An 11,908-nucleotide genomic window follows, 5' to 3' on the forward strand; every position below is an offset into this window, starting at 1 on the left:
GACAAATTTTTTTTATTTGACTTGTTTTTGTAAAAAATTATGGAATCACTCAGATTTATTCGGCAGCATGTCATCAAAATATGCTAAGAAGTTTAGCAGTTTACGGTCGAATATAATGACAATATTTGATAGAATACTGCCAAATGCTTTTTTCATTTCTATTCGGTGATTACTTATCAAAAATTCCGCCAATGTTCAATAGTTAGGTACCAAATAACCACAAACATTTTGACAAACAAATGTGGAATGACCTGATAAATAAAATTTAAATTTTTTATTTTAAGGGTAAAATTTAAATTTAAAAAGAGCAATACTTGAGTACTCATAAGTGAGTACAAGATTATTCTCACAACCAATCACATGAGCCCATAATTGGGTCCACTATGAGAGAGAAGGTGGTGGATCCATTATAAGCTCATGTAATTGGTTGTAAGAATAAGATTGGTACTCATTTCTGAATACCCAAGTATTTTTCATTTAAAAATAAAATAGTTAACTCAATAATTTAGAATATTTGGAATAGCACGTGCGTTTTAATTTTCTAACACACAGCAAATAGGCTTCTTGTTAGAGACATTTTTCTGACCACAAAATTTCAGTTTATCCAAAAAACTGAAAAAAGCCAACAACCAAGTAACCAACTTACCAAAAAAGAAAAAGAATGTGCTGAAATGCATTAGCAGTGTACTATCAATGGCTCTGTCTCCTAGTTCTCCTACTCTACTGAAGACTCGCCAATTCTCCTTCAGAAGCCTCTCTCTCTGTGATTCTCATCCCTCACTCAATATTTTCACAACAAAATCAAACACTATCAGCTCCTACATAATACAAAGCCACAACAAGTTGTTGGACAATAGTATTAATGTTGATTCTTGGAAATGGAGGACCAGGGTTTCCTTCTTTTCAGGCCTTTTGACAAAAGGTAAAGACATCAAGGGCCTCAAGGAAGAGCTCTACAAGGCAATAGCTCCTCTCGATAGGGGTGCCGAAGCTTCTCTGGAGGACCAAGAGCGTGTAGAAGAGGTACAATAACAAAAACTACTTGGAAATTTGAATGGTGGACATATTTGTTGATTTTTCAGTGACTGCCTATCATAGTAGACATATTTGTTGAGAATATGAAATGTTATGCTTTTGCCATACAATATATAATGTCACGAATCTCTCCACCCATTGATTCGGATTTGATGTATTTATTTTGATCAGATTGCACGCAAGCTTGAGGCACTTAATGAAATAAAGGAGCCTCTTAAGTCTAATCTGTTAAATGGAAAATGGGAACTTCTATATACAACATCTCAGTCAGTTCTTCAAACACAGGTACTATGGGATTTCCATTTCTGCTTTCTTAATTCAATATTAATAATTTGTGAACTCTGAAAAGTACTTACAGCATTTCAGTTCTACATGTTGCTTTTCTGTTTTCTTTCTGGAGATGCTTATGATACATACTAAGACATGCTATCTGTGAGTCCTTTTGTATTCCTGGGGTGCATTATTTCTTTGTTCTAGCATTTCCTTCTCTTCTAATTTGGTTTCTTTGTTTGTTTGTTTTTTTTTTTTTTTTCTATTTTTCATTCTCCTCATGCGTCAATATATTTTATTAGTCTGTGTGTTAAATCTTAAAAATACACATGTTCTTAACTTATGAATGAACCATCTATGATATCCCTTTGGCAGAGGCCAAAATTCTTAAGACCAAATGGAAAGATCTACCAGGCAATTAATGCCGATACGCTAAAGGCACAAAATATGGAAACTTGGCCATTCTTTAATCAGGTGCTTCTTCCTACTCTTAACATCTGCTTCATGATGTTTGCTTATGTGGATGTTGCCTTTCCATTTGTTTCTTAACTTTATCTGGGTAGTCGTATGACTGCTTACTCGGTACATTTTAAGGAGTAGAATGTGGCCAGTTGGCTGACTTTTACTTAAGTACATTAGTATTCATTGTGTTCTACTCGCAACTTAAATGAAAAATTATTGTATAGAAATTATGTTGGTGAAGTTAAACTTCTTAAACAAGTATACCTAATGTTTATATGCGGCATTCAAAAATCAATGTATGGCTGAAAATTTAGACATGGGTTTCTACAATCCAAGAAAAATGCAAGCTTTCCGATGTAACAATCTTAAAAGAAATGATTTATGGCACATAACATGATGTTGGTTGTTCCGGATATTCATACATGTCCGAGTATGGGATGCAACACTTTTTGTTGGGACATGAATTTCTTACTACATAAGTTGAAGAATATCCCTTTATGTGTTTTGGTCTACCGAGCACATCTGCCGAGCTCTTTAGCAGCATCAAGGAACACCAACTTGCCACTTTAGATGGTAGAGAACATTTTTGGAATTGATTGCTTAAAATTAAGTAAATAATTGATTTTGCACCTCCATTGCAAATATGGAATGGGTAGTCTTCGAAAGTTCTTTCCTTTCAGTTATACAAGGGAGTTTAAGGCAGATTACGTATTCAACTGACACCATGTTTAAGGGACTTTTATTGTAAGCATAACACACCTTGTTCTGGCCTACCGAGGACATCTACCATAGCCACTGAGGAATCTTGGTGCCATTAGGATTTGGTTTCCTGATTTCAGTTGGCCTTCAGAAAGGTATATTTCAACTGAAATCTAGCTTTCCCTTTCTTGTACGTTAAGCTTTTGGTTGAGATTTACTGGGCTTGAATTGCCTTAGTCTGGTTCGGCTTCTTCCGCCTTGGGATGAAAACCTTTCTCTGCTTTGAAGACCTCCTCATCTTAACTACTATCATAAATGAATTCCAAAATTGTAAAAATGATCAAATAATATGCATTTTAAATTGACTTCCTACCATGTTCCCTTAAAAAGAACACTATGTTATTGTAAGAAACTCGTCGCGCCCCCCCCCCCCCCCCCTTCCCAGTACTGTATTTTCTTGTAAATTTTGTAGTGTGACAATGGAAACTCTTTGATGAATCAGAATTCAATTGCTTTTCTCATATCTTAGTAGACAGGATCACCATTGTTGAACATTGGTTATGATTCTTATGAACATATGATAAATTCCTTTCTCCGACTTGGCAGTTAGTGATATAACTCTTATGTACTTTTGTAGTTTCACAATGTTTTGAGGCTCATGATCAAGTTTATTTTGTTTACACATGCAGGTTACAGCTAATTTAGTACCTTTGAACTCCAGAAGAGTGGCAGTTAAATTTGATTTCTTCAGGATTGCTAGTCTGGTAGGTTGTATCATGCTTTCACTGATGTAAATTTCTTTTTGGTTTTCTAGTCTAATACATATACTCATATGACTGGCTCTCTTTTGGCTTGGTGGTTTGGGATTTTAAAATTTCACACCAAGTCAAAGGTTCGAGAGCTGGTGCCGATCCTGACAAGGACATTTACTCATATGAATAAAGATCTTCAACCGCATAAATTAGATGGTGAGGTTGCTGCATTATCATCCTTAATCATGATTATGTGCATCCAATAGTTGTTCTTTATATTATGGAAATATAGTTTTTTTTTAAAGAGAATTTTATTGCTGTTAAACAATAAACTTACAAAATAGTGGAAAAGATGTCTACACTTCAGAAATACAACGAATTAGTGATGATTGACATAGCTATGTATCACTAAACAAGCCAAACCAAGTCCCAACCTAACCAAATGACTGAAAAAGACAAGTCTCTAAACTCTGTTGAAACAGATGCCCAAAGTGAAAGACAAAAATTTGACTTCGCCCCATAACTCCTGAACCTCAATTCCTTTATATCTTGAGAAACCTTTTTGTTTCTTTCCAACCAGATCAGCCAAAACACAGCAATAACCATGCACCCCCACATAACTTTGACCTTCTCATTTCCTTGGACTTACCCAACTTGTTTTCATCTCCTTAAACAATTGCAGCCAAAGACGCAAAGCCACAAAGACAATGTGAAAAAAGATGATCAGCAATGTCCCACTCTTTCTTGCACGTACATTATACACCATTGCGGATATAGGCAACCATTAGTCTCCTTTTCTGAACCATGTAGCAAGTGTTACCTTAGTATCTGCCACTAGCCAAGTAAAAATCTTAACCTTGGGAGAAAAATTTACTTTCCAAATAAACCATAGGAGGGAAAACGAAGACCCCTCTGAGTTGTCAGTCAGAAACAACAATAAGAGTAACTATAAAAACTCCCCTGATCGAGAACTCTTAGCTCCGTTCCTTGATTCAACCCTAGAAGAAAGTATGTGACCAAATTTTGTTAATAACAGCAGCAATGAAGATAGTTCCTCCACTTCAACCTCAGTCAGATTCCTTCTAAACCCAAAGTCCCAATTCAATGGAAAGTTGGAGGGATCAGAAAGGCAAGCAATTAATAACCTTGTTTATGAAATTTTGACAGATTATAGGGTCCGGGTAACATGACATGTTTATAAAACACTTAACGCAGCACGCGTAACCCATTTATGAAACGGTTTGGGTTGAATTGTTAGTTAGGTTAACCTATAAACCCATTTAACCTATTCAGAAGTCAGAACCAGACTCTTTTCTTTCCATAACATGATCTAAGAAGTTCTACTCCATTTATGGAAATGTACTTGGACAATGTACTGAGCAAGATACAATTTAGGGGCATGTGGTAGTACATTAATGACTGTCATGTTAATGTGCTCTTCTACATACATCCTCGGTGCTTACAACTCAAGTATCTTAGGGACATGAAGATGACCTGCGAAGACAGCAGTATACCTAAGATTAATGACAGAGAGGCATCACATGTTGCAGAAAAAACAGATTCTATATGTCTTCTCTCACCAAGATTATGTTATGCTTTGCAGATACCTATAAAAAATCCTGGAAGTGGCCGTGGCCAATTGGAAATCACTTACTTGGATGAGGAGTTACGGTGAGTAAATTGTTCGAAATGAAAACTAACCATTTAATATTTTAATAAGAGTTTCAATCTAGCTACATGGTGGCTTGGGGCCATGGCCACCTCTAAGCTTACATGTGTTTGCGCCATTGTTTTTCATCTAGAAAAGGAATTTTTTTATTAATATCTTATCCAAATATTGTATTTTTCTGAATATTACTAAAATAAATAGAATACTTATTGAATGCGACTGAAATGCATACACTAAAAAAAAAAAAGATATAGGTAAAAATTCTTAACATGACCTCTCAAATTTCTTTAAAACATTCTCTGCCATACACTACGAAAAGAAGCAAGCATTTCTGTGATGCATGGTTTGCCTGCACTACCTATTTTTAACGTGCATAGTAACCATTGAGTTTGTGCTTTTAATGGTATCCTTTCCCTCATTGTTGTGCATGTATTGAATTTAATTATTTTTCTTTTTTACAGAATATCAAGAGGTGATAAAGGCAACTTATTCATATTGAAAATGATCGATTCATCTTATAGAGTCCCTCTATGATGTAGCTGTAGGAAAAAAAAAATGATAATGGAGCCCAAGAAATGAGTTTTTGAATATACATGGAAATCTCATTTAGTTTCCCATTAGGCCATTATACTGTTCTTTTTTTTTTTGGTCCTCCAGAAATTATATATTATCCGACAAGTTTTTTCGTGGGTGGGGCAAAAGCATGAGTGATCCCATCTCACTTTAGCGAGAGGGCCGGGATCGCATTGCGCCTGCCCCATTGAAGAACTTTTACTCATTGATGGCTTCATCTATATTAATAGTTTCAACTATCTCTATACAACTATAATATTTTCAAGAGTCTTTATTATTCAAATTAGCTTTAAATTTAATTGTTAATGTTGTAATAATGTACTCTAATAAAGAGCAATCATTAGTTGATAACAATGAATTAAGGTACACAAACATTACTCCCATAACAATTAATAATTAGTAGATAACAATTAGTATAATGATTAGTCACTTTTCTGGTCACAAACAATATCGCCTTTTGCAAACAGATTGATGTTTGGGTAATAAAAATTAATTTATGCCTAATATACACAATCAAGCCCCAAGCCATATCAACCCTAATTTTTTTAGTATAGGTTCAACTAATTTGATAATAAGTCTCGATCACTATTAGAAGCTGCATACCAAGTTGACTGTTATTGGATACAAGTTTCATAACTAAGGTTACGATTGACCAATCTCCTAAGCTTTTATAAAGAAAAATGACAGAAAAATGAACTATACGAATTGAATTGAAGGAATAGAACAAGTAGAGCATGAAGGTGTGAGTTCAAGAGTTCCATTCAAAAGCAATAATCCTGGTAAGGAGTCTACTAGAATGCATTTATAACACATAAGGCAGTTGGCACGGTCACATAGGTCGCATGTGTTTGATAGGACTAATTTCACTCCTACTCCCTTAAACCATGGTGAGGAGCTTTTAGAATGCATTTAACACACATAAGATAGTTGGCACGTTCACATGGATCACAAATGTCTGGTGAGACTAATTTGAGATCCGCTCACCACCTATTTATGTCTAATTCATAAATAAGAACGATTACCTATTTCTCATGAAATATGAATATTGATGCTTTAAATGTACAAGTACGTGATGATACAACAGATGGTCAAGAGAGGCAACACAACAAAACACTGCAACGGGTCCAACAGAGACGAAGGATTAGAAGAAACTATAATTGTGCCTGAGATTATCATGAGAATATGGGTGTCCAACTTTCCAACTACTCACACCAACCACATGTTCAAAGTGTTTTGCGCTATTATTCCACCTAGACGTTCCATATGTATTGCTTGAAGAGAAAAATTGTCATGTCTCCATTTCAATCTCCACCGGAAATGGTTGATTTTTTTTCTCAACAAACAACTGAGGGCAGACTCTTCAAGCAAAATATACGAGCCTACAATCATGTTTTCGCATTTCACTTCAATGGGAGTACATGTTGATGATACAACAAATATTGGAGGACGTGGAATTTATACATTTCGTGCTCAAGGTGCTATATATCATAAAAATTGCAGTTTTTTACCAATTGAAAGGAGTAGACCACAATTTCTGCAGACTTATATATACGATATAACGCATGAGATTGAAAATCGACTATCTGAAAGTGGGGTTTTAGATAGGAGTGTGGTTGAAATGATACAACGAATCTTGAATGTGCACAATCCATTTGTTCATACATTTCGCAGCCTTGAACAAAGAAGAGATTTGCAAAGTTGTAGGCTCATCATAAAAGACCAACCTCCTGATCAGCGTCAATATAGGTTGACATCTGCATCTCAGGTTGCTATTATTATAGTATGAGGAGACAATGTTGCTAATCAACATGGTCTACAAATTGTCGTTGACTCAATTAGCAACGAACTTATACCCGTCCAAGACTCGGCTGGTTCTATGACCCTTTTACAATATCCATTATTACTACCTTACGAAACATATAGATGAGATGGTAATATTTGTGATAATCAAGGACAAAAACTACTATCATGTGCTGACTACTATGCATATATGTTACAGTTTAGTGAATCAACCATATTAGGGGGGTTGTACTCAATCCAGACTTCTAATGACTTTTAGATACTTTTGTTAAATTCAAAAGTTAGGGGGTATTCAATGAAGACTTTTATAGACTTTTTAAAAGTTTATAAAAATCAGGAGGTACTCAATGAAGATTTTTTAAAAGTCTATGAAAGTCATACGATACTCAAAATGTCATTAACTTTCATAGATTTCTCAAGTTCATAGATTTTGAAAGACTTTTGGTATTGAGGTATGGATACCAAACCTCCTTATTTCTTTCTCATTCCCCTCGCTGACTTTGAAAGACTTTTGGCATTGAAGTATAATTAATACCAAACCTTCTTATCCCAGTTTTTGTGGATCCTCTACTTGGGTTATTCCCTACTTGAATCTACTTGAATTTAATATAAGCATGCCATCTCATTTAAAAACCCATCTAAGGGCCAATAAATTGACACTATCATGTGCATTCATTAAAAAAAAAAAAAAAGCCTTAAAAATTAGGAAGCATCGTTCGAGGGTGCCTGCACCCAAATCAATTCATGGTTTGTTTAGTCAATGTCTTTGTGTTTTGGTGCTCCATGGTTTCACAATGGAATTTGTTTCTTTATTTGTTTATTCTTCTTTAGTGATTTTTAATAAAATGGGTTTTTCACACTTCTCCAAATCAACTTCTTCTTCATCTAATAAAACCCCAAAACCTGGAAATACAGAAGTGGATCTCTACCTCTCTCTCTCTCTCTCTCTCTCTCTCTCTCTCTCTATTAGGAGTCTTAGTCTCAGCAAATTTCAAAACAAGGTTGCATATGAACAAATTATTTCTCCTCTTTCTTAATGATAAAATCTCAAACCCTATCTTTTTGTGAAGATCCAAGCATAACAAATTTGTTTAACAGGAGAGGGTATAAATCTAAGCATAAAACACTACAACAAAGTTGCTTTTTAGCGACAACACTTTTAGCGAGGAATTATTTTTCCTCACTGTAAAGCACTTTTTGCGAGGAATAGTTCAGTTTGTCGTTCTAAGTATAATGAGCTTGGTCTCCAAACTTGTCTTAAAATTAGCGAGGAATAAGTTGATTTGGCGACGATATATATCCTCGCTAAATGACTCATTGCGCGAGGAAATATATATTACCTCGCTAAAGGATTGGAGGGAATTTTTCTCACACCCACCAATATTTTAGTGAGAAATTTATTTTAATTCGTCGCTAAATATATTTTTTAGCGAGGACTTATTTTTCCTCACTATAAAGCATTTTTTGTGAGGAATTATTTTTCCTCACTATAAAGCATTTTTTGCAAAGAATATTTCAGTTTGTCGCTCTAAGTATGATGAGTTTGATCTCCAAACTTGTCTTAAAATTAGCGAGGAATAAGTTGATTCGGCGACGATATATATCCTCGCTAAATGACTTATTGCGCGAGGAAATATATATTACTTCGCTAAAGGATGGGAGGGAATTTTTCCCACACTCGTCAATATTTTAGCGAGAAATTTATTTTAATTCGTCGCTAATTATATTTTTCAGCAAGGAATTATTTTTCCTCACTATAAAGCATTTTTTGCAAGAAATATTTTAGTTTGTCGCTCTAAGTATTAGTTTGTTCTCCAAACTTGTCTAAACATTAACGAGGAAAGGGTGGATTCGGCGACGACATATGTTTTCGCTAAATGACTCATTGCGCGAGGAAATAGATATTTCCTCGCTAAAATGATTGGAGGTAATTTTTCTCACACCTGCCAATATTTTAGCGAGAGAATTATTTTAATTTGTCGCTAATTAAATGTTTCAACAAGAAATTATTGTTTGTCGCCTAAGATATGTTTGAGCGACGAAGTAATTTCGTCTCCCAAAGTCCTAGTGCCTTTTTTATGTGCAAATATATTTATGTATAAGCATATAATGCAAAAAATTTTCCAACGATCAGCTGTACCGTTCATTTTTTAGTTCCCCATTTAAAGATTATTCCTACAAACAATTAGTTCAATCGAACAAGTAGATGAATTCCGATTTGGCCTAATTTTTGCATGGATGATCTTTGAGTATAAATATAGAAAATGAATGGCTCCGATCGTTGAAATGACGTTGTGGTCTTCACAATTATTGAAACGATAAGGTTTCAACGAAAAAGTTAATAAAATTATACTCTTCAAGTGTATTTTAATGTTGAAGCTCACATCTTGATTGTGTTTTTAACGATCCAAACCGTTCATTTTCTAGTTCTCCACCCAAATATTATCCCTAAAAAGATTTAGCTCAATCACAGATGTTGAAATGAGGTAATGACGATCGAATTTATGAACAATCGTTGTTTTTCTAATGATAATTGAACAGGTAGATGAATTCTGATTTGGCCAATTGTTTGCAAGGATGATCTTTGAATATGAACATAGAAATTGAACGGCTCTGATCGTTGTAATAACGTTGTGGTTAATTTCCACAATTATTGAAACGACAAGGTTTCAACAAAAAAAGTTAATAGAATTATGCTCTTCAAGTGTATTTATATGTAGAAGCTCACATCTCGATCGTGTTTTCAATAATTCGAACCATTCATTTTCTAGTTCCCCACTCAAATATTACCCTCGTAAAAACTTAGCTTAATCGAAAATGTAGAAGTGAGGTAACAGTGGTCGAATTTATGAATAATCATGGTTTTTCTAATGATAATCGAACAGGTAGATGAATTAATTTGACCGATTAATTTTAAAACTGTGTACTGCTAGCTAGTGGAGTTGTAAAACTCAGTCAACTTACAACTTAGTGAGTTTTGAAGAAGCTAAAGGAACTAAGTAATTGGTGTTTGGCTATCAACTTAACTGATGGGAAGAAGGGACCATATTTAAGATAAGAGACATCACCTTACTCAATTAAATGGACTTACACTTAACTTTGGCAGGGAAGAGAAACAAACTCAAACTCTTGTGTTGTTGCTGCACTCAATGCTATAGAAAGGTATATATTTAACTTGCTGTGAAATTAAATTTCTAAATGGAAAAATGCTTAAATTTATTGTTTATCTAGCTTAGTATTACTTGTGTTGTTTGTGAAATGGCAATGACTCTGTTGACAACTACTAAACTGCATCTTCATAAAAAAACACTCTATGCCCAACTGCTATTTTAATTATGTTTCATATTTTACCCAATTGTCCACCCTTTCTTAGTCTCTAATTTTAATTTATTGGTTGTTGTCTGTTTGTCTTGGATTTGTCATCACTGGACCATTTGGGGAAGAGCGTGTTGAAGGATTCCAGGTGCAGCTAATGCCATCGTTTAAGTGTACCCTCATAGGATAGTTTATGTTTTAGTTAACTTCAAATTTATGTGGATGCATAAAAATGAAATTTTAGATTTAACCAAAGTGATATGCTCTAGTGGTGAACATATTACTCAAAGTCTACTCAATGTCCTTAATGGAAGAAAAATGCCGTGTATAACATATTACTCAAAGTCTATACTTTAGTGCATGTCTGCAATATAAGTGAACAACTCTTTTAATTTATATCATGAAAGATCTTCTACAATGTTCTATAGTGTCTTGGAAATTGGACTAGCTAATTAAGTATAACTCTATGTGTGATGTCTTTTGCTTGTATGTAGTGTCCTAAACTATAGATTGTTGAGACTCAGCAACAACAACTTGACTCTCACAGTCTCACCCAAAGTGAAGTAATCAAAGTCTTGGAGGAGAAGATCAAAAAGTGTAAGGAGAGGAGCGACAAGTTTGAGCAGTACTTAATTTCTTTTGTTTTTGTACTTAATTATGACTTTTAGGAGACTTAGTGAATGTTAATTTAATGGCATTGTGAAACCAGTTTGAACTAGAATTGATATATGTTATATCTTGTTTTAATTTTTGTCTTATTTGGTTATCAATAAATATAAAAAAAAAACTACAAAATGATCTATAAAATATCAAACTTTTGGTGTTAAAAAATATTTTCCTCGTTGTAGAGGACCTATAGCGAGAAAAGTATTTCTCGGCAAAGAAAACATATTGCGAGCAAAATATGAGACTTCCTCACTCTAAAGAACCTATTGGGAGGATATAATTTCTCATTATAAATCACTTACAGCGAAGAAAATCACATTGCGTCGTTGAAAGGAAATAAATTTTTATATTTTAAAAATTACTATATTAATTATATTATTAAACTTTAGCGAGGATTTTAGCTTTAGCGAGGAAAAAAATGTCGCCAATAAAATTATTTGCAGACGTTTTTAATGGTTTTTACGTCAAATTAACTCCTTTTTTGCGAGGAATTATATTCTCGCAAAAAGGATTCAGCGAGGAAATTATTTTAGCGTCGTTGAAATAGTACAGTGAGGAATCCAGATTTTCGTCGCCGTAGACTTTTCTCGACGGCGATTCGGCGACAAGTCGATGACGAATGAAAAATCCTCGCCAAAAGTCTTTATTGTTGTAGTGAAACGAACAG

At 34.3% G+C, this 11,908-nt stretch overlaps 1 protein-coding gene and 1 pseudogene across 2 annotated transcripts; both read left to right on the forward strand.

The window, feature by feature from the left end:
• Positions 1-643: 643 nt before the first annotated feature.
• On the forward strand, positions 644-5,759 carry LOC147280067 (putative plastid-lipid-associated protein 4, chloroplastic). 2 transcript variants are annotated; one of them, XM_086250691.1, is made up of 6 exons: positions 649-1,023; positions 1,207-1,320; positions 1,681-1,779; positions 3,156-3,230; positions 4,822-4,889; positions 5,349-5,759. In XM_086250691.1, the coding sequence occupies exons 1-6, from the start codon at positions 694-696 to the stop codon at positions 5,419-5,421; spliced, it is 759 nt and encodes a 252-aa protein (XP_086106817.1). In that variant the 5' UTR covers positions 649-693; the 3' UTR covers positions 5,422-5,759. The 2 variants fall into 2 exon arrangements, with proteins under 2 accessions (XP_086106818.1, XP_086106817.1); XM_086250692.1 differs by lacking the exon at positions 1,681-1,779 and having other exon boundaries at positions 644-1,023.
• A 739-nt stretch (positions 5,760-6,498) lies between these two features.
• LOC147280068 (uncharacterized) lies at positions 6,499-7,387 on the forward strand (annotated as a pseudogene).
• The last annotated feature ends 4,521 nt before the right edge of the window (positions 7,388-11,908 follow it).

The sequence above is a fragment of the Dryas octopetala genome, chromosome 7, assembly GCF_963921425.1.
Source record: "Dryas octopetala chromosome 7, drDryOcto1.1, whole genome shotgun sequence".
NCBI classification, from domain to species: Eukaryota; Viridiplantae; Streptophyta; class Magnoliopsida; order Rosales; family Rosaceae; genus Dryas; species Dryas octopetala.